General features: G+C 45.9%; 1 protein-coding gene across 2 annotated transcripts in view; it reads right to left on the minus strand.

Annotated features, from left to right (window-relative positions):
* GFPT1 (glutamine--fructose-6-phosphate transaminase 1) overlaps positions 1-21,109 on the minus strand; it is a 47,816-nt gene that overhangs the window by 6,794 nt on the left and 19,913 nt on the right. Inside the window, exons 9-19 of one of the 2 annotated variants that reach the window (XM_074164178.1) lie at positions 16,953-17,058; positions 15,541-15,704; positions 14,832-14,927; positions 14,428-14,525; positions 12,240-12,360; positions 10,265-10,422; positions 8,190-8,304; positions 7,754-7,881; positions 6,843-7,010; positions 6,361-6,522; positions 1,798-5,743 (exon numbers count right to left, since the gene is read on the minus strand). In XM_074164178.1, the coding sequence (XP_074020279.1) occupies positions 5,699-5,743; positions 6,361-6,522; positions 6,843-7,010; positions 7,754-7,881; positions 8,190-8,304; positions 10,265-10,422; positions 12,240-12,360; positions 14,428-14,525; positions 14,832-14,927; positions 15,541-15,704; positions 16,953-17,058 (1,361 nt within the window). In that variant the 3' untranslated portion in view covers positions 1,798-5,698. Of the gene's footprint in view, positions 1-1,797; positions 5,744-6,360; positions 6,523-6,842; positions 7,011-7,753; positions 7,882-8,189; positions 8,305-10,264; positions 10,423-12,239; positions 12,361-14,427; positions 14,526-14,831; positions 14,928-15,540; positions 15,705-16,952; positions 17,059-21,109 lie in introns of those variants that run through there. The other variant, XM_074164179.1, reaches the window with a different exon arrangement.

Here is a 21,109-nt window from a genome sequence, read left to right on the forward strand (position 1 = left end):
AAGAAAGGGGGGGGGGTGTCACTGGCCCCTCCCGGGAGTGACTGGAAAGGCAGACAGCCCCGTGACCGTAGCTGAGGAGCATCTCAACTCCCTGCCCTGCGGCGTCGTCCCCAAGTTGTGACGAATCTTGTGCTAAACCAGCGCCTGGGGGTGCCGCAGCCCCAGGGTCGCTGCGGGAGGATCCCGCACACAGCCGACCTTCCTGCTGGTTCCCTGCACCGGTCCCTGCTCCTTCGGTGTCCCGAGCAGATGTGACCTTCAGCTACGACGATGAAGGCATAGAGCTTTGAGCTGTTTGGCCCGGTTTTGTTCACGGCCGTAGCACAAGCCAGGACTGCTCCTTACCGTGCAGACCAGAGCAAGGAGAAGTGCAGAGTCCTTCTCCCAACGTCTGCGTAGGCACTGACTTTTAGTGTGATACTAGGGACATACAGGCTTTGTTTCAAGGCAATAAGCCTTAAAAAGTAACCCCGTGACCTTTTAACACTGGTTCTTGTGTGGGGCAGTGTTGTGGCTTAACCCCACGCAGCCACTCGCTCGCTGCCCCCGCTTCATCAGGGACAGAATCAGAAGAGCAAAAGCGAGGAAAAACTTGTGGGTTCAGATTAAAGGCAGTTTAATAGGCAGAGCAAAAGCCACGTGCGCAAGCAAAGCAAGGAGTTAATTCACTGCTTCCCGTGGGTGGTGGGGCGTTCAGCATCCCCAGAACAGCCGGGCTCCATCAGCATAACGGTGACCGGGGAAGACAAACGCCATCGCTCCGAACATCCCACCCTTCCTTCTTCTCCGCCAGCTTTATACACTGAACATGACGTGCCATGGCATGGAATAGCCCTTTGGCCAGTCGGGGTCAGCTCTCCTGCCCACGTCCCCTCCCAGCTCCTCGTTTCCCCCCAGCCCTTGCTGGTGGCAGGGTGAGAAGCAGAGGTGGCCTGGAGAGCTCAGCGACAACTAAACCCACCCGTGCCCTGTCACACTCTTCCCATCCCAAACCCAGAGCCCAGCACTGCACCAGCTGCTGGCAAAAATGTTAACTCCCTCCCAGCTGAAACCACGCCAGAGAGGGATCTGTGAGAAGAGGAAGCCCGAGCTGCTCATTTTCTCTAGGAAAAGAGATGAAGCGTGTTTGATATTCTTCCTCTGGAGAGGTGAAGGTCCCTGAGGAAATCAATCCATGAATGGCACTGACTGGAGGAGGGGGGGAATTTCAGATGGTCTTTTGTCATTGTGGGTTCCGCTTACAAAGTTAGCCAGGCATTTTTTAGCCATGACCAATCTCTAAGCCCCCAGCTGTCATCCTACGAGAGTATGTGTGCGCTTAATCGTGCTGTCTCAGGGTCTGTGGCGTGGTCCTCCCTCCGCTGCTGGGGTTGCAGAGCAGCCGGGCTGTCTGTCACCCAAACGGGTTTCCTTCTTGAAAAAGAAACTGTGAGTTTCAAAGGTTGTGGAATGCGTGTAATGTTCACTAAGCCCAGTCACGTACGGGCTGTGCTGACTGTGGTTTTATCTCACCTGGTGACAGAAAAGAGGTAGTTAAATGAGAATTAAGGTAGGGAAGGTAATACCGACTGTTCTGCCTTAGTGGTGCTTTATGGGCTTTCTTCTTAGTGGCAAAATCACAGTTAGGAAAGGGCAGCTGAAATATATTCTATCATCTCAGACATGAAAAAAAGCCTGGCCGGTCAGGAGAGGCGAGCGAAGCCTGTGTTTTCTGCTTTGTCCATAACTGCCCTTAGCTGTCACAGGGGTTACTATTCTTACATGGATTTAACTAAAGACCAGTAATTCCGTTTGTTTAATGTAGGGCACTTGATTTTATTCAAAGGGTGAGATACAAAAAAAAGTAAGCAAAAAGACAAAACCCAAATTGTCAAACACTACAGACAAAAGTAAGACAGCTTCTGCGTACAGCACACAACAGGAAACAAGGTACAGACTGGTCCCCACAAACCAAGCCAGCTGGGTATGTACAGGCAGAGGCAAATAGGTCTGGAAGGGAAGAAAGGGTGGTATTTGCCACTTCAAATGCCTATTTACATAAACTGAATTGAAGGCAAATAGTTTTCTTTCCTTTTATTCAAACCAAATGCTTCTTTGTTTCGTCTTCTTCCCGTTTCTGGTGGAGAGGAGGGACTCCGTGCTTTGAGGCAAGTTTGGTACATTCAGGTAGGATCTAAAATTAGCCACAGCTAAACACTGACGTGCTACTTCAAGCGCTGGATCCCAGTCCCTCCCTCCATCCGCCACGCTGCTGCCAGGCACCTACTCACGGCCTCAAGGTCTGCTCCTGACAGCCAGAGAGGAGAAAAGCCCAATTTTGCACTAACGTGTCGGTCTTTCTTACGCCTTTGGATGTCCCAGTCTGCAGCTGAACTAAACCCGGTGTGTCTCAGCCAGCTGTGAGACCCCTGAGCAGGATTCCTCGTGGTGTCACATCCACGAGCTCCCTCCCACCCGATTCGGGAATGGTCTGTGTGAACCTTCCAGCTCTTTCAGCACAGAGGGGCTGGGACTCCACAAACACGGGGGTCAAAGCCGGAGAAGCATCCCGTGGTGGTGGCAGGTAATTACCATCACATCAGTAAAACCACGCTAAAAAGGAGCTGGCATTTGCCGTGTCACTGCTGCTCCTTACAAGGACACGGCTGCCCAAATACTAGTTTGGGCTTTTTATAAGAACACGTGTGCAGACAGCACTTGCTCATCTGACAAATTCAGGGAAGAACTGTCTACAGCCTTTCTTCAGTAGGAGGGAAAACCTGACACAAGTATATTCCACGTACAACTTTCCTCTAGCGTGTCGAACACCCTCACTAGCGGCGTGGACTTGGAGATCTGTCAGGCAGAAACAACATGAGCCTGAAGTTCTCTGGTCTTTGGCAATTAAAAACCCCTAAGACCTATGGGCGTGTGCTTCCCTTTAAGCCCCCGTAGACGTAGATGAGGAAAACGGTGAAATCCAAATAAATTCTGACAGAAGTACACAGGCAGCTGCTCTTCCAAATGGCAAAGGCCTCGATCTGTATTTACCTGTGGCTCAATTTTAGTGCCAGGGCTACTGAATTTTTAAACACCTCAATTAGGAAGGAGGGGATTTTACTGGCTCAGTAAGCAAAACATTCATTTTGGAGAGCAGAAGACTGACTGGCTGTTAATAAATATCACAAGGCATTCTAAAAGTTTTCTAAGGAAAAGAGAAACATCTCTTCATCAAAATGCAACACATCTAGACAAAATGAGGTAAGGAAAGCTAAGAAGAGTCCTTTATACATTCGCACTTCACACAGGCATGGCAATTAACGACAGTGAGATGCTTAACGGATTCCCTACCATGCTCATCAGAGGAATCCTTCATACAAGTCTGCTCCTCGGCATTCTTGGACATTAAGCATTACACCAGCCTGGTTGCAAGGAGCAACTACACCTCCGTTTTGGCAGGCATTTACACACTTCAGGCAGTTTGCTGGCAACGTGCGGCACGCAGGGGGTGACACTACCTCTCCTTCTGACAAATGAAGAATCTGTCGTGAGTTTTAACGCCTTAAATTACAAAGAATAAGGATCTGTCTATCACAGCATAAACCCAAATAGCTCGGCAACATCTGTACAGTTACACCTGACGTGAGAGTGTCAGACTTACCTACATTTCTAACTTAGACTCCTGTTCTTTGGTCCTCTTTGTACGCAACTTAATTTCATAAATAATTAACAGCCTGCATTATGAACTTGTACTGAACAGCCGCTTGCATTCTAACAGGGACGTCTCCCATCCTGTTTGCTGGGAGACTCGGGAAGCTGGCGGATAATCATCTGTACAAGGCCAGATAAAAGGCTGCTTTTCTTTGAGTGGAATAGGAGAAAAAGGTCTTAAAATAATTCTCTTGCGGGGTTCTTACACACTGGATCCCACGCTAATGAGAGCGCGGGAGGTGATACTGCAAGTCCTTGTGCTGGCTGGAGATAAAAGAGGGGTCCCTGCCTTGGTTCCAGCAGGAACCTCCACGTGAAAGGTCTGCACAGTTTCTCTTCTCTTAAGCGAGCTGAGGGGGAGGAGGAGGAAGAGGAACTGTCTTCAACTTGTTAGCACTGAACACGCGTTGGTTTTTTCTAAGGGACAAGTATCGCCCTCAAACGAAGCAGGGAAAGCTGCTGGTCATGGTCAGGCAGAGGCAGGAAACTGTCAGGAGTCAGCGCCTCGTAAGCAAATGCTGTGTAAAAGGCAGTATTTTCTACTTTGTTCTTAAACAGACACCGGCAGCACAATGCGTCCATAAAGTAATAGTCTGAGTACAATGTATTAATAAACATACATATATTGGTTTCAAGTGTTTTTATGGTGCGTGTCTAAAGCTAATTCAAAACCCATTAAGCTGGTAGGAAATTCACCTTTTTGCATTAGGAAACGCATAGCTAACTGCCCTCTAATGACTTTGAAAAAGTCAGCGTTAAGTCTTAAAGGTGTATTTTCCATGTAATTTCTGATTCTCTGCAAGCTAGTTACAAAACTATTACCAAGGTATATATTTCTGTCATGTCTATCATGCCTTTTTCATCCCCTCCAATTTTAAACCAGCTGAGTTTGACACAAGTCACATAGGAACTGCTCCCAAATAAACTAGAAGCCACACTTTTGTGAAGGGCCTTTGGCTGCCGTGGGGAGCCTCAGAAAGGGAGCGTTAGTGCCGTCTCTCTGCCGGGGAGATACAAGGCAGAGACTTTCCTCTACGCGTTCAGAGGAGCCAGGGACCTGCAGCACATGATGCTGGTTCCTCAGGACGTGTGTTGGTGCCACAGCGCTCAGCTGCAGGGGGAAAATCCTCAGCACAGGAGGATATTTTTAACTTTTGGTTAAAAACTAACCTCTACTTGGTTAAAAATAAACCTCAACACCACCAACAAACCCCCAGCACAAACTCTTCACGTGTCTCTTTCCCCCCGCTCTGGGAAGCACCGTCCCGAGCGGGGCCTCGGCTTCTGCGCCCGCTCACACGCGAAGGCGCCAGTGAATCCACCGCCCTGGTGGGCACAGCCACCGGCACACGCTGGTGTTACACCGTGCCTTGTGGCCCCCCCAGCACGCGATTGTCACTTGCGAGGTATTTGGCATAGGTAAAATCCTTCTGAAGCAACGGTATTTCCTTAGCACATTCACCCTGTGCCTAACATCGAGGAGGTTGTGGCAGGTCGGTTGAATTCCCTTTTGTACACGAGGCAGAAACTGACCCCAAATGCTTGTTTACAGTTTCCTTCACTGTTAAAATATCTGCACAAGCATGACCAGTAACAGCTCTTGTTCCAGTTGTATATTCTGGTACCCTGCTTCACTGCCTGAGAGCATGGCAGGTAATTCATTCAATGGTTTCTCATCAACAATTGGAATGAGCCACACTGGATAAGAAACAATGACATATCTTAAAGAAAAGTGGAGGGCCCCTTACCTAGAAGACTCGGTAGTCCTTAAAGAAAACCATTTAATATCTTTCATGGAAGTCTATTGTTCAAAAAAACCCAAAGCTATTGACACAGCATGTGGAATCGATTTGACAATCACTAATGTAATGGAATTATGGTGATCTTATACACAAACAATGATTTACCAAAATAAGATTTACCTAGGGGACTTTAAAATCAAGTTATTTTGGTACCAAAAAAAGTCTTTCATTTAATTCCCCTTTGCCCCTATGATTCAGATGATCTTTCACTCTACAGTTACGGCCTTGGCCAGATTTCTTGGAAAATCAACCTGCAGAGAGGGAGGAGAAAGAACACGCTTGTGAGTATTTACACACTTCCTTTGTTTGTGTATAACTCTGTAATGTCTGGAACATTTGTTCTGCGTTTAAACTGAAAATGATTGAATATATTTTTGTGTTAATTTAGGACAATCAGTGCAGAAAAGGTCCATAAACCTCAATTGTTACAACTCCTCTGTCAGGAACTAAGGAGTTGGTCCCTTTAGTCTATGCTGTTACAGTGCTCAAATGATAAAAGGTCACTGTGATAAAAAGCAGAGGTTGGTGTCTGTATTAAGATCAAATACCCAACACAAACAGATTCTGTTGGTCAAACATCCTTCTGGGGATCGTTACCTTCCTTTTAGCTTCCTACCAGCCCTCCAGAAACCGTACCCTTGTACCAGAAAACAGACACGTGTCCGAACTCGAACCGCACCAGGCTGCCTCCACGTTTTGTTCACAAGAAGCTTCTGTAACTGCCAGGCCTACCCTTTAACCTGGGCCTTCCAGTAGCTCAAGCAGTTCTACAGACAACCCCCACAGACTTCCAGCACCGCCCAGAACATCTTTTCCACATTTGCAGCCAGCAAACATGAGCACAGAAAGGAAGGAATACTCTACTCACATCGTATCCTCTGAGAACCGCGAGATGGAAAGCCAGCAGCTGGAGGGGGATAACGCTCAGGATCCCCTGCAGACAGTCCACCGAATGGGGAACTTTGATTGTTCTCTTATTGTTCTTAATTGTCTCGATATCTTCCTTATCACAAATCACAACAGGTCGCCCCTGCAACAAAGAGAAATGTTGAAGAAAAACAGGTCTGGAAGGTTCTCTTCTCACTTCTGTTCAGAGTGCCAGTGGCAAGAACTTTTCACTTAATTTAGAACAAAACAGCATCCCGTTGGCAACCCCCTGTAGTACATTTTAAGGGGCAAACAAACCACACCAGGCTTCTGCAATCCGCTGCCAAAATTGCACTTGAAATGCCCAGAAAATCTACTAAAGTCACATTTTAGGCAGTGACACTAAAGCAAATAGTTTGGGTAAGCTGCTTTTATATCAAAAGCAACATTTCTGATGCACTGTAAACTTTTCTAGGTACGTACTTGCCGTGCGATGACCTGCTGGAGAGCGTTCTGGCACTTGGCATATGTATGGTCTCTCATGATGATCATGATAACGGGCATGAGTTTGTCCACCAGGGCAAGAGGGCCGTGCTTCAGCTCACCCGCCAGTATCCCTTCGGAGTGCATGTAGGTAATTTCTTTAATTTTCTAGATGAGGAAAAAAAAATATTCATAAAGCTTTGGGTAAACTTGTAAATATATTTCAACCATCTCTGTGGCCTCTTCCACTTTCTCTCTAACTTTGTAAAAACACGTTCTGGCTCTCCTCAGATCCAGTAGTAGACAAGCCAGCCTGAAAACTGAGGTGGAAGTGGTGCCTCTGGGCTGAGCTGCTTGCAGGCAGCACCACTTACAGCTCCAACACCAAATCCACCACAGGCCTTAGGATTTGCCATCAGCCAACACATCTACCACCGGTCTGGAGCTGGGCCAGCAAACCCGAAGAGGACGCGTTTGCGTGTCAATGTGTAACAGAACTTACACCAACAGGAATCTCCTCAAAGGTACAAACCGCAATATAGAGGTTTCAGAAGGTACATGCTCAGTTTTGGATGCTGAGCAATCCTGGAAATGCCACGCCAACAGTTCAAAGAACTGATTTTGTTGGGGTGCCCAGTCTGTCACGGTGAAGCATTCCCAGTGCGAATGCACAAAACAGACCCTCTCAGCCCACTGCAGCCTGTGGCTGTTACGTGACTCGCATATCTTCAAGCGGGGGTCTGAGCAGTGTTAGGGTGAGTTTTAGCTGTCTGACCCAGGATGTCAGCCAACACCCCAGAGCTCGCAGCTGCTTTAAAACAACTTGTAGCCACGTGTCATTTCCTGGGCTGAAATCTGAAGTCCATAGCTAAGAACACTTTGAACCAGCTTTAAATAGAGAAATCTCTTACCAAAGCTCCCTCAAGACATGTAGCATAATGGTAGCCACGGCCCATGATGAGAACAGACTTCTGATGGTACAGCTCTGTGGCCAGCTTCTGGATCTCATCATCCATACTCAGCACTTCTTTAATTAAGTCTAGAAGGAAAGAGAAGAATTCCAGTTGCGTGTGCTTAAACGCCTGTGCCTCTCAAACCATACAAACTGGTTATACTTCAAACACCGGTAGCAGAGACTTGCATAAAAATTGGACTCTCTTTTTTATTAGTCCCGTTGAGTGGTCTGAAGGCATTAGAAAGAACACGGTTGCAGAAGTTATTGCTAACAGCCACGTTGCACGTATCCTGTCCCCTCGGTCTTTCAAAGCAAAGTTCAGGCACTGCTGAAGTTCATCGATGCTACTGAGTTTCACTTGGTGAGACGCAATATCCGCGGCAGGTTCCTACCTGGCAGCCCCTTTAGACCACGCATGATTTCCTTGCGCCTTTCCTGCATGGAAATTCTGTCATCGCACATCATCAGAGCAAACATCACCAACGAGACAAACTGGCTGGTATAGGCCTAACAAGGGAGAGAGAGAGAGAGAAAACACTTCATTAGGACAGTAACCAAACAGCTGTCCCCAACTATGTTAAATCCTTAGACCAGCCCTTGACTTTATTCTTAACACGGTACCGAATGGCAGCTTCTGTTCCAGTTAAGTAGCAAAAATGACCGTGAAATTCACAGGGAAAATCTTGAGCAAATCTCAAATGGAGGTTGCAACGCCACGATCTCCTTGTACTTCAAGAGATTGAGATACAACAAGCAAAATGGAATATTTCTAAGATTCCCTGGCGACTATTAAATCCTATTTTGTGACCATGCCTGTGTCCTCCTTCACTGCAAGTAACTGCTGAAAACAGAAGACGGGTAGAGCCGCTGGCTGGAGGTGTTTGGTGGAAGCCCACCACTAACACCTGGCCATGGCACCGGGACAGCCGGCTGAGAGGGGCTTGGGCCACACTCAGGGAACACAAAAAGTGATTTCCCACCCCAATTCTTCATGAACAGACTCTGAACTCTTCACCTTGGTGAGGTTCCATGTTTGTCTGAAAGACTGTAGTGACTGGAGTCACTGACTGTGGGGAAGAATCACCCGTGCAGGCCAGTGAAACGAGTGCTCCAGTTCAGACCATTCTAGTTGCAAAACCGTTTCAGGAACAGCATCAAAGAGCTGCTGCAGAGCCTGGCCTCTGAAGTCCTTACAAGATAAATGTTACGAAATGGTCTGTGGTGCCAGCCTGGGATTGGAGTTCCTTAGAAGTAAAATTAAGGTTTGTAGTATTTCTGTCCCTTCCTAAACAATGATCAAACCAACTTTCATGTTGCTGTATCGAAGAAGATTTAAATAGCTCTGAAGGAATTGAGAGAAGCTCCAGTTCTGCTGATGAGCAGTGTTTGGTACAGAATGGGATCTACTCTGTTTAGGTGCAGCTGAAGGTTACAGAAGTAAATCGCACTGAGCAGCCACATTAACAATACCTGGGGTGTTTAGATTGTGTTCTCAAAATGAAGTTTTGGAGAACGTTGGGGCAGAATCGTTTCAAGTCCATAGTTCCATAGTTCATATCTGCATAACTTTGGTATCTCCCCACATCACCAGAGAGAAAATGCCATTTTGAGTTATCTCCTAACTGTAAGGCTGGCGGTGTGAAAACAACCCAGGGACAAACAACTCCTTCAAGAGTTTCTTGTAAGAGACTCATGAATTTTCCATGATCAAATTCCCCAATGAACTATTAAACTCAAATGTGGTTTTTGGCTGAATTTATGTAACAGATTGACATCATCTCGCCTCTAAATATAACTAAATCAAAGCAGATTTCACCATGCAGAAGCACTTCATCAAAATGAACTGCAGCAAAGCAAGTTATTTTACTCTGTATCACACATAGCCAGATGATCAACCACAGAATAATTCTGTTACGTGGACATAAATACTGGTTTTCTGTAAAAGACCGTTCCACCTTTTGCCGAAAGTATAGTTTCAATTATCACCCTTTCTTTAGTAAAGCAGTGCCATGAGGGCAATTACATGCAGGCAAAGTTTCTGTAATCTTGTCTTTTAATTTCCTTTTTCATCTTTAGACCTTAGTTTAAATCAAGTCTGCACCTCAAGACAAATGACGGCAAAGAGGAGAAAATTCTTGCCTCTTCGGGGATTCTCCCCTTTGAGACCCCTTTGTTTTCAATGTTTAATGTTGCTACCTCATAATAATTGGTTTACAAAAAAAAAAAATAAAAAATTAAAAAAGTCCTTTGTAAGATACAAGAAAACAAGAGAGTGTTGCTGGGCACAGTCATTAACTACACAACCATTGAGAGCAACCAGTAAAAGGGAACAGAAAGCATTTAACAAGATCCCACACTATAGCCAACGCCATCAGGAGTTTCAGTAATATTATTATTATTATTATTAATAATAACAACAACAACAACTATTATTATCATCATCATCATCTATAAGCTTGTGCCTTACCTTGGTACTGGCCACCCCGATCTCTGGTCCTGCATTGATATGGACTCCACAGTCTGTCTCTCGTGAAATAGAGCTGCCGACTGTGTTAGTTATTCCTACGGTTAAGGCTCCTCGCTCTTTGCAGTACCGAAGGCCCATCAAGGTATCTGCTGTCTCACCTGAAAAGACAGGTATTGATGACACTGCGTTCAGTACCCGTTACTGCGGCCGCTGCAGGTGGGAAAGGGCAGTGATTTCCAAAACAGAATCTTACAGGTTTGTATTTGCCTGCAAGTCAGAGTTATTTCAGCCCTGGCACACTGTGTTTTAAGCCTAAAAAGAAGACAGTGAAATCTAAGAACACAATAGTATTTGGTGTGAGGAAGAGTCAGTATTCTGCTATGGGGAAAAAAAAAAAAAAAAAAAAGGCGGTTCAAGTGTATCTTCTGTAACAAAACCAACTTTATTCCTTTTCCTGGTTAATAAAAAAAATGACTGGGGCAGGGCAGGCTGGAGAAAAAACACATATTGGGGCTAGCTGATGTGCAGAGTGGATGCACTGAGTTACAGCTCGCCCTTTGAGTCCTGCCACCACCTTCCTGCCACCAACACCCACGGGATCGTTTGCTGCTGGTGCCCTCCAACGCCACCAGAGCTTGCAAAATCTGTGTTCAAAGAGGTTATGTCTAAAACTAATTATTCTTGTTCAAAATTGTTTGCACTATGCAAATTTAGATCGGCTTAGGTCAGACTTCACTTAATGTGTCGACTCAAAAACTCCAGACATAAAGGAAGCAGAAAAAGTTGGTTTAAATGAACATGACTGGGGGGGATGGGGGGGGGGATCTTGCACTGAGGACCCCAGAGATGGGACTACAAATAGAAGCTCCTGTGTCTTCTATCTGGTGTTGCCAGTTTGGTTTTGTCCTAAAAGGGCACACCTCTTGAGTACCCCTGCGCAGGAAAGGAGAGAACAGAGACCAAGAAGCCCCACGGTTAGTTCGGTGCATTTCTCCTTCAGCTCATCACTGCTGGAGCACTGCTCTGCGACCTGCCCAGCGGTGCAGGGTGGGCAACAGATTCATGGGTGGGGGGAACTGGGGCTATTTGAGCTCAGTATTTACTTTGTATCGCCTGATGACCAAGCTCAGGTTCCAGGAAAATCTTTGTTATCTCATCACATGCAGCACCTCGGGGGACAGACGCATCCCCTCGTGTGCCCTCAGTCTGTTCCCTGATAGACCGGGACAGAGCCGGTTCTAAGGGGAAGCAGCAACATCTACATGTGTATTCCAAAAACCAGAGAAAACGTGAACGTTTACATAGGAGAGGATATTCTGAATTACTTGATACTGAGAAGAAAATATTGCTACTAACAAAGTATTTTAATGTATGGAGAAAAAGTAAGGACTAGTTGTAGTATCAAAGCTGAAGACGGTTTATGAAACCTACAATGGTATGTGCAACTAAGAGGAAAAATAATATTGTAGTTTTGTACTGCAGTTGTCCTTGAAAGTATTTCGAATGTGATATAAATCATTTTTTTATGCTTAACTGTGTCTTTTATCTCATATTTCAAGGCTGTCGTATTTTTTGATACTTGTGTGTAATGGATCCGATCCACGGTATTTGGTACTGCTTTGCCTAGAGAATTAAAACTATTCAAAAAAAACTATGGAGGTGCCTTTACCCACAGCTCAGTAGCATTTTTTCAGCCTGTTGATTGATGGAGTATTTCCTCACAGAGAAAGGAAACAAAACTACTGCTACCATATGTAAGATTCAGCTAAACAAAATCCTGCACCCGCAGGCAGATGGACGGGAGCAGAACCACTCTATTTTTTCCCCATCTCCAGTATGTGTGTGCCAATTCCTCCTCTCACGCCTTCCACACGCCATCCTCCAGGCAGGCGCAAGAATTTGGCCCTGCTGCCTCCTCCCTCCCTCCCATTTACAGGAAAGAGAGGAGCGAGTGGGTGGCAAAGCCAGACCCTACCTGACTGGCTGATGAAAAAGCAAACATCGTCTCTGAAGACAGGGGTGTTTCTGTCCAAGAAGTCACTGGCTAGTTCAACCATAACAGGTAATTCAGTCAGTTCTTCCAGAACCTGGCGGGTCTGGTAAAAGGAGATGTCAGAGTTACATACTACATTGCGTTTAAAAAAAGCCAAGTGTTTGCAGTACAAAAAAGCCGTCTAAGTTGCCACACACTGGAAAATATTACTATCAAAATACCACGTGAAAAGTAGTGCTGGATTATATTTTAATTGCTCAGTGTACCCACACTCAAGTCACACAACTCCCCCTGTGAAAAGCGACCCTGCTTTTGGCACCACAAAAAGCCTGTGAGGCCTTAACTCCTCCCTCCCGTGGAGATGGGGCTTAAGTAAGTCTCACTGATTATTTCACAGAATTTTTGTGGTTGGAAAGGACCTCTGAGATCACCGAGTCCAACCATACACGCACCAAAGACCCCCACAATCTCGGGCACTAGAGCATGCCCTGAAGTGCCACATCTACACATTTCTTAAATCCCTCCAGGGATGGCGACTCCACCACCTCCCTGGGCAGGCTGTTCCAGTGCCTGACCACCCTTTCAGTAAAGTCATTCCTCCTGATATCTAATCTAATCCTGCCCTGCCCCAACTTTACACCATTTCCTCTGGTCCTGTCATTATTCCCTTGGGAGAAGAGGCCAACACCCACCTCTCTACACCCTCCTTTCAGGGAGTTGTAGAGGGCGATGAGGTCCTCCCTCAGCCTCCTCTTCTCCAAACTAAACATGCCCAGTTCCCTCAGCCTCTCCTCGTATGACTTGTTCTCCAGACCCCTCACCAGCTTGGTGGCTCTCCTCTGGACACGCTCCAGCACTTCAGTGTCCTTCCTGTAGTGAGGGGCCCAGAACTGAACACAGCACTCGAGGTGAGGCCTCACCAGCGCCCAGTACAGAGGCACCATCACTGCCCTGCTCCTGCTGGCCACGCTGTTCCTGATACAGGCCAGGATGCCGTTGGCCTCCGTAGCCACCTGGGCACACTGCTGGCTCACGTTAAGCCGGCTGTCCACCAACACCCCCAGGTCTTTTTCTGCTGGGCAGCTTTCCAGCCACTTTGCCCCAAGCCTGTAGCGTTGCCTGGGGTTGTTGTGACCGAAATGCAGGACCCGGCACTTGGCCGTGTTGAACCTCATCCCATTGGCCTTGGCCCATTGATCCAACCTGTCCAGGTCCCTCTGTAGAGCCTGCCGACCCTCAAGCAGATCAACACTCCTGCCTAGTTTGGTGTTGCCTAGTGACACACACACGTCACTACGTGTGTGTGTGTGTGTATGTGTATATCTAAAAAATACAGGGTGTCCTTCTGTCAGACTATAACTTGTATTACTGAAGAACTAGGAAACCACCACCTGTACATGGGCCAAGCCAGAAACTTGTTTTGGCTAGTCGATGGATTACCCTTATTATCTTACAGAGCAGGCCAAGATGAACAAAAATTTTCTTCTCTGGTTCCTTGTGAATCAGTGAACATAGCTGTGTTTGCAGCACTTCCAAGAGAAGTTAAAAGATTCCTCTGCAAAGCTGTGGAGCACTTTTAATTGCAACGTTACAGGCTGCCAAGCTGCAATCTAGGAAGTCTTCGTCTCCAGCCATCGCAGTTTCACCAGTGATTAGGCGAGGCCTTGACGAAACAAAATCACCCGTGGGCTGCAGGCAGAGCCAGCGCCCTGTGAGGCACTGGGTGAAACCTCTCCGCTTACTGGGTGAGCACTGGGATGTCTCCAAGCCGGTGCCATCATTGTGTAAAGAGCGAAGGAGGAAACCCTGTCTGGCTCATGGCAGCCCCTGCCCTGCTGCAGCATTTGCATTCTCCTCTTGCATTGTCTCTTCCTCTGCCAACCGTCTTTTATGACACAGCAGGTATTGGGTTTTTAGGCCTTCCACAGCAGTGAAAGTCACAGGCAACATTTTCAGAAGAATTCAAGTTCTTCAGCTTTTATCTCCTACTGCTGTTGCTGGTGAATTAGAAGTCTGGTACATGCAGCTCTCAAAAGGGTCTTCCCTCAGCAGCATTCCCTTGCTCAATCTTAACCTTAAATCCATTCTTAACCTGCTTGACACATGGAATACTGTGCCCGCTGCTCAATTCTAGCTATAACTCACAAACAGATCAAGACTGAGCACTTACCGCAACTCCAGCGTGATAACTTGTCCCACAAGCAATAAGGATTAAACGACGACACCTCTGGATCTCCTTAATGTGATCCTTCAACCCACCGAGATTTACTGTAAGCAAGATTCAGAGAGAACAATCAGGCCGGCCAGGCAGCAGAAATTCTCAAGATTGCTGGTGCCAACACCCAGCGGGCTACAATCTCCATCAACCACTTTGCAAAAGAAAAAAACATCCCAAAAAGCAATCTTGCCCCCAGTGCATGTAATTCTGGCAGCGCGCCCTGTGAGACATGCGCGCTGTCTTACGCCAGCATGTTTTAATCTCCCATGTCATCACCTGCTTCCTCCTCTATAACTGCTGTGAATAACTACTAGATACTGAGCTGTCAAAAATAAAGGAGGCTTAATCTCAATTACCCGTGTAGTCATCGAAGTTGACCCTTCCTCTCATTGTATTCACAACAGATTCTGGCTGTTCAAAAATTTCCTTCTGCATAAATGAGCTGAAGTTACCTATAAAAGAAAGAAAGAAACAAAACAAATGGGAACACTTTAAATTACCTCCTGGTAATTCACATTTTTCTTCTGTATATAGGAAAAAGCTCAGACCAGAGTCACTAATGGGCCGGGTATCAGTCAGATGATTAAGATGATGATGCTTATTCTCCCAAAGCATCAGCTCATCGTGAGAGCCGGACTAACGTTACTAGAAGGTGTTGATGAACAGTCAGGTCTGGAACAGCAATCTTGCCAGGGATCAGTCTCTGGACAATCCGATGCCTCCAAGCAGGAGGCAAAATCCTCAGCCCCACAACTCTCATTACCATGCCAGCAGCCAGAGGTCCCATTAGATGCCAGCCAGGTCCCATTAGATGCACGGACAATTTTTTTCATCATGAGGGCGGTAAAGCACTGGAAAAAGTGCTCGGGCAGGCTGTGGGATTCCTGGCCATGGGGATGCTCCAAAGTCAGCTCATCAGGGCCCTTAACGCTCTGGTCTACTTGGCCCTGCTTGTAACACAGCGATTGGACCTGATGGCCTCCAGAGCTCTTTTTCAACCTGACTTATTCTGTGACTCCAGGGAGGACTTGCGCATCTACACAGGTGACATCCGAGTGATTTTACCCTTCATGATTTGCTGGAGTTCCATCTGCAGGGTCTGGACGGCACGTCCGGGGTGATCGCCTGCTGTGCGCTTAATCCGGTGGATGGAGAGACGGCCGTCGACCACAGCTGCTACATCATCATCTTCAAGGAAAATCACTCTGTTGGTATGCTCAATGACAGCGCTATAAAAGCATACACCATTTGCCATAAGACATTATTCTTCACAGAAAGATGAGGGCTGCAGCCCTATTTATAATCCAACATACAGCTTGATTCAAGAAAGTTACTCATTTCAATGGAATTTCTTTTAAAATGAGTACTGTAAAGTACATTTCCACACTGCCAATATAACTGGATTTTTTTCCACCTACCTCATTATTAATTTCAGTGCCTGCTTTAAGAAGAAACTATGAATTCCTTAGGCAAAGCAGCGTGTGCAGCAGTGTGATCTGACCGTTAGGAGCCAGGGAGTGGAAGTCAGGAGGACAGGAATTTGCCCGAGCACATGGGGTGCTCAAGCGCAGGTGTCCCCAGTAATAAGCCACTGTCCCTCCCCACACCTCATTTTTCCATCTGGAAAACTGGGGACAGCTTGGCCACCCATTAAAGTACTTTGAGATGTGCTTAGAAGCACTCACGAATGAGGTACTACTGAATACCTTCCCTGCAGGCAGTTTACTCAGGGGATGTCAATATCGGAATTTCCAGTGGGGTTTCCAATCTTTGGTCAGGTTCAGTCTGTACTCTCCCTCAGCTGAACAAGGCAAGCTGTACCGAAATACAGCAGCTCCCGATTTTAGTAGCTTTTATTCTGACCTTGGGCAAGTCACTTGAAAAGCTCTCTAAAATCAGAACGCATCAGGGTGTCCTAAGACTCTCCAAAATGCTCTGAGGAGAGGAGCTGCAGAAGTCAACCGCAGCAGTAGTCTTATGTTTCTGGAACAAGTATTAATTCCCCTAATATAAAGAAACCCAAAAGTTCTGATAAGGCTGCTGTCAAGTTAGTCTTTCCTCCCTCCTCTGGGATTTAAAAAAAGCCACCTTTGATGATAAGGAATTGCACATGTGCAGAGATCCCTGGAGAATCAACACAATTCTCCTGATAATTAGCATCTGTCCTGTTGATTAAGGTCAATACTCTCTCAGGTTTCCTATCATTCACCTCTGGAATCTTATCAACAGATGTGCTTGAAGAAGGATAACACTATTCCAAAGCAAGTGTTCATTTCTTTAACAGAAACTCCCACCTAACCCACCTCTGACTCTTTCAGGGCCACATACGAAACTCGTTAGTGTTTGTAAAGTAATGGCCACGCGTACCTAATTTACTACTACTCATAAAGAACCCACAGCCTCCCCATCTCTTGTTCAAGGCCTCATCTTTAAACAGCATAGTTTTATATATGCTAAAAGACACTGAAAAACATTACCTAGCATCAGAAGCGAAGTAGTACTCCACAGCTTTCTCCTCGACAGGGAAAAGGCAGGTGGTGCTGTCAACGCGAGACAGGTTGCAACTTCCCTTCTTGTCTTTGCCTAGAAGACAGGAGGATTAGGTACCGCACGGAGAGACACATCTGGAAGGCAGCTGCGATGTCAGTCTCAGCCAGAGGCCCCAAGGCACCGTACCAACATGAAGCACTATTTTCATCACTGGGAGCAGTCACAGTAAAGTCAGCAGCGACCCTGGGGGAGGGCAGCACACCGGCACTCACGTTATTGCACCCCTTCCCAGTTTGCTTGCGAGGCTTTCAATTAAGTCTGCAAGTGTAACGTTAGTGCAGAGTTTTAAGTTTAAAGGAAAGTAGCAGTAAAAATTCAAGTGACAGTTTATGTGTGGCTCCACTAACAGAAGAGAATTCAAGCTGCTCTATGAGCACTCACATTTACCAACATTTTCCCAGTTGGATCTGCCTGGTTTATCATTTTAAGCTTCTCCTGTTTCACTGGCTTTCCTGAGGCTTTGAGAAACCCGGCAGAATTGCTTTTTCTCTGTCAGTTACTCCCAGCACCGGGTGAAAAGTGACATTCTCTCAGAGCTGCCACCTGCACAAGCCCTGTTCCACCGAGCATCGGCAGAGGTAACCCAAACCCCAGCACGTCTGTTCAGACACAGCTCGGGAAACACAGGATTAAGCACTTGCCCTTGTTCCTGGACTATCAAACACAGCCACCTCATCCTGATCCAGCCGGGAACTGCTGCGAGTCCTATGCTATTTCCAGGGAAGCATCCAGGTGTACTGAAGGACAGGAGTCAACTGCTGGAAAACTTGTACTAAGCCTTTAAAGAAGTTCAGTGTTTCACCAGGGATCCTTCTGAAGTCCTGGCAATTCCCAACGCCCTCTACTCCCCCACCTCCTCTTTAACTGCAGCAAACACGTCTCATTGGGAAGCTCATCAGGAATGCAGATGAGGACCCAAATATCTACTGCTTAAACAAAATAATTTGCCAGTCACTGTGCGCAGTGTGGTAAGGGGTGGGGGTGGATTGATCTAGCAAAACGTGACTATTGCTGAAGAATAACAACACTGAAGTTATTATATATTTCTTCTATAAGCTCTAATGTTGTGTTTCAGCTACTGGATAACGATCTGATCCAGTGATGTCAGTAAAGCTCGTGATGTTTAGGTTTATACTTCTGTAAATGAAAATGTCAAGAAAAAAATACTGCTTTCATGTTGATACTCAGTAAGAAGGTTCCACTCAGCCAACAATTTAGAGCCCTCCATTTTAGTTATTCAGTCAGTAAATGAGGAAAACACCTCCTTTGTTGTTGAGACAGGACAGACTGATTTGTTGCTGAGAAAGGACAGAGCAAAGGTGTTAGCGGCCGTTCTCCAACAGAAGCACCCATACTTGATCAAAACATGCAAATTTTGTTTCTCAACATTTCCCTGCATTGACTTTATTATGTCGCATTGCTTTCCTGTATTGCAGATTCCACATTGAGCTGTAACGTGTTCTTATCGTGCACATACACATGCACTGTAGGTGTATCTTACAAGCAACCGCCAGAAAGTTACGGTGAGTATTATCAGCCAGTTGCGGTCCTTATGTTATCTATGGATTTGGCCACAGATTGTCTGTTTGCCCATGGATAACCTGGATTGATGCTCTACAGCGCCCACCTCCCATTTACTAGAATTTAGAAGCAACACTGAAGTGATCTTTTAATCTTTTCCCTTCTAAATCAAAGAATGGAGACATCACAGAGAATTTACAGAGGTATAGTGAAAAACGGGCAGGGGGTGGGAGGGGTGGTACGTGTTGAGAGCATTTCGATACCACCTCCCTCTCCGTTCTGACAATCCCAAGCATATGGCAAAGGTGCTACGGCGCAGAGTTATACAGCTGCTTCTTAATGGGTTCTTCCACGCTTACTTGAGCGGCACTGAAGTTTTGATTTCTGTAAGAGGTGTTTTCAGATGCAGCATTAGACAACTAATGAAACAATGATTATAGTCAAAGATATTCCAATCTGTATTTCATATGGTCCGTTTTTCTGAAAAGCCTTTGTGCCACTGAAAGCTGAGGGACTTTAGTTCTTAAAACCCCTGGGAATTAACCCGACTCAGAATTTTACTATTTTTACTCTAAGCACTTCACACTGACTTGGGATACGTTTGGTAAAAGAAACAAAACCTCACCTAATGTTTGGATTCAGGTGAACCAGCTCCTGACAGAGATCAAGCACGGTTCACCTTTCAACAAGCTGAGGTTGGTTTCTCCTCCAGCAAAAGCACGGATTTCCCTCCCGAGCTGGCAGTGCCTGAGCCTGGAGTCACGTTTATTTACAGAAGAGTGCTCGCGGGCTTCAGACGTGAAGTCAGTTCATCACATCACACATGATGGCTTAACCTTTACAAAAATGAAGTACTTCATGTGAATTAAAAATGGTTCACCCCGATAAATGAGCAAAGGGAAGCAAATTCCAGCCTCGGGTCAGCCTCACTACCTCTAGCAGGAGCTGCAAGGCAGACTCATGCTCCCATCAGGAGGACGTAGCTCTGACGGTTTGAACTCCAGAAGGAACTCTGGAGAATACTTGCATCAGGATTATTAGCAGCCTCCTAACAGAGTCTTACTCTACGGTTTTGTGGAGGGTTTTTTTTTTTTAAGGTAATTTACTATTTCCTTCCATAACGAGAGCTGCAGGGAGCACACAGCATGACCTGCACTAAATCATGAATTTTGCACATATGCTGAGCATTATGTCAGAATATTTGAAATGGGACGGGCGGGCAGGGCGGATTTCCCTGTGTGTCGTTCATGGTGGTTTGGATCAAGAAGGAATTTTGATTATCCCACTTGTTTCACTATACTGCACGGAAAGCAATAACCACATATTAAAGAGACAATGCGTCTTTGTCTCATTTGTGATTCCTTTCCTAAGGAACTGGAGGATTTGTCTGAACTTTCAAGCATTAGATTTTCTCTGGTAGGCACCTTCCTCCATTTTTATGGATATTCCATCAAAAGAATGATCCATAGATTGTACAGCTGAAAGTATAATTGGGAAAAAAAACAAACAAACACACAAAAACTTCAGATAATCAGTGAAAAAAAATAAAAAGTGCTACATACATACATTAAGGATTACTGCTAATTATCCAACATCAACCAAGAGTAAGCACAGACAAAGCTTGCTGAGACTGGTTCTTCTCATTACCTTGCAGCAAGCTCTCATTAACACCACCATTAGGAAGCAGCAAGACCTACTGCGAGAGTAAGTCCTCGTGATCCCTGCAGGGCTTGGAGAACTGCTCCAGCGCCCGGGAACTGAACAGGTTCACATGCCTCTGACAACAATACACTACAGGATAATTCCTGGCCACTACTCATTTTCAAGGGTGGAACTGCGTGTCTATGGTGGTAAAATACACGTGTGAGTGAAAGATGGACAGACGACAGAAATATACATTGCCACACAGAAGGTAACAGCATTTGACTTTTTAAAAACTATGTTGGAGGAGCCGGGGAAAGGTCTGTGATGGTGCAAAGCCTACAGCCTGCAGCACACCCCCATTTCGTTCTCAAAAACGACCAGGTCCAGGAATGCCAATATACCACACACAAAATATAAACTTAAGTATCTTAAGTTTAACTATACTGTTAAATTTACTTTATTGAACTATTTTATTCTATTCTATTCTACTGCATTAAGATGTGTTTTCCTTGCAACCACTGGACATTAAAGCTTCTATTATAAACCTAGAGACTAAGTTGAGGTACACAGTGGTATTGCATGCAGTTAAAAATTTACTTAAAAAAATTAAAATCTATTTTTTATGATGGTTTAATTTACAGAGGAAAGTTTAAAAGTGCAATATGTATTCACGGGATTGTCAGAGTTGGAAGGGACCTCTAGAGATCATCCAGTCTCAATCAATCCTGCTAAAGCAGGGTTGCCCAGAGCACATCACTCAGGACTGCATCCAGGCGGGTCTTGAAAATCTCCAGAGTAGGGGACTCCATGACCTCCCTGGGCAGCCTGTTCCAGGGCTCTGGCACCCTCACTGGAAAGAAGTTTCTCCTCGTATTTGAATGGAACTTCCCATGTTCCAGCTTGTGCCCGTTGCCCCTCG

The sequence above is a fragment of the Numenius arquata genome, chromosome 26 (assembly GCF_964106895.1).
Source record: "Numenius arquata chromosome 26, bNumArq3.hap1.1, whole genome shotgun sequence".
In the NCBI taxonomy this organism is placed as follows: Eukaryota; Metazoa; Chordata; class Aves; order Charadriiformes; family Scolopacidae; genus Numenius; species Numenius arquata.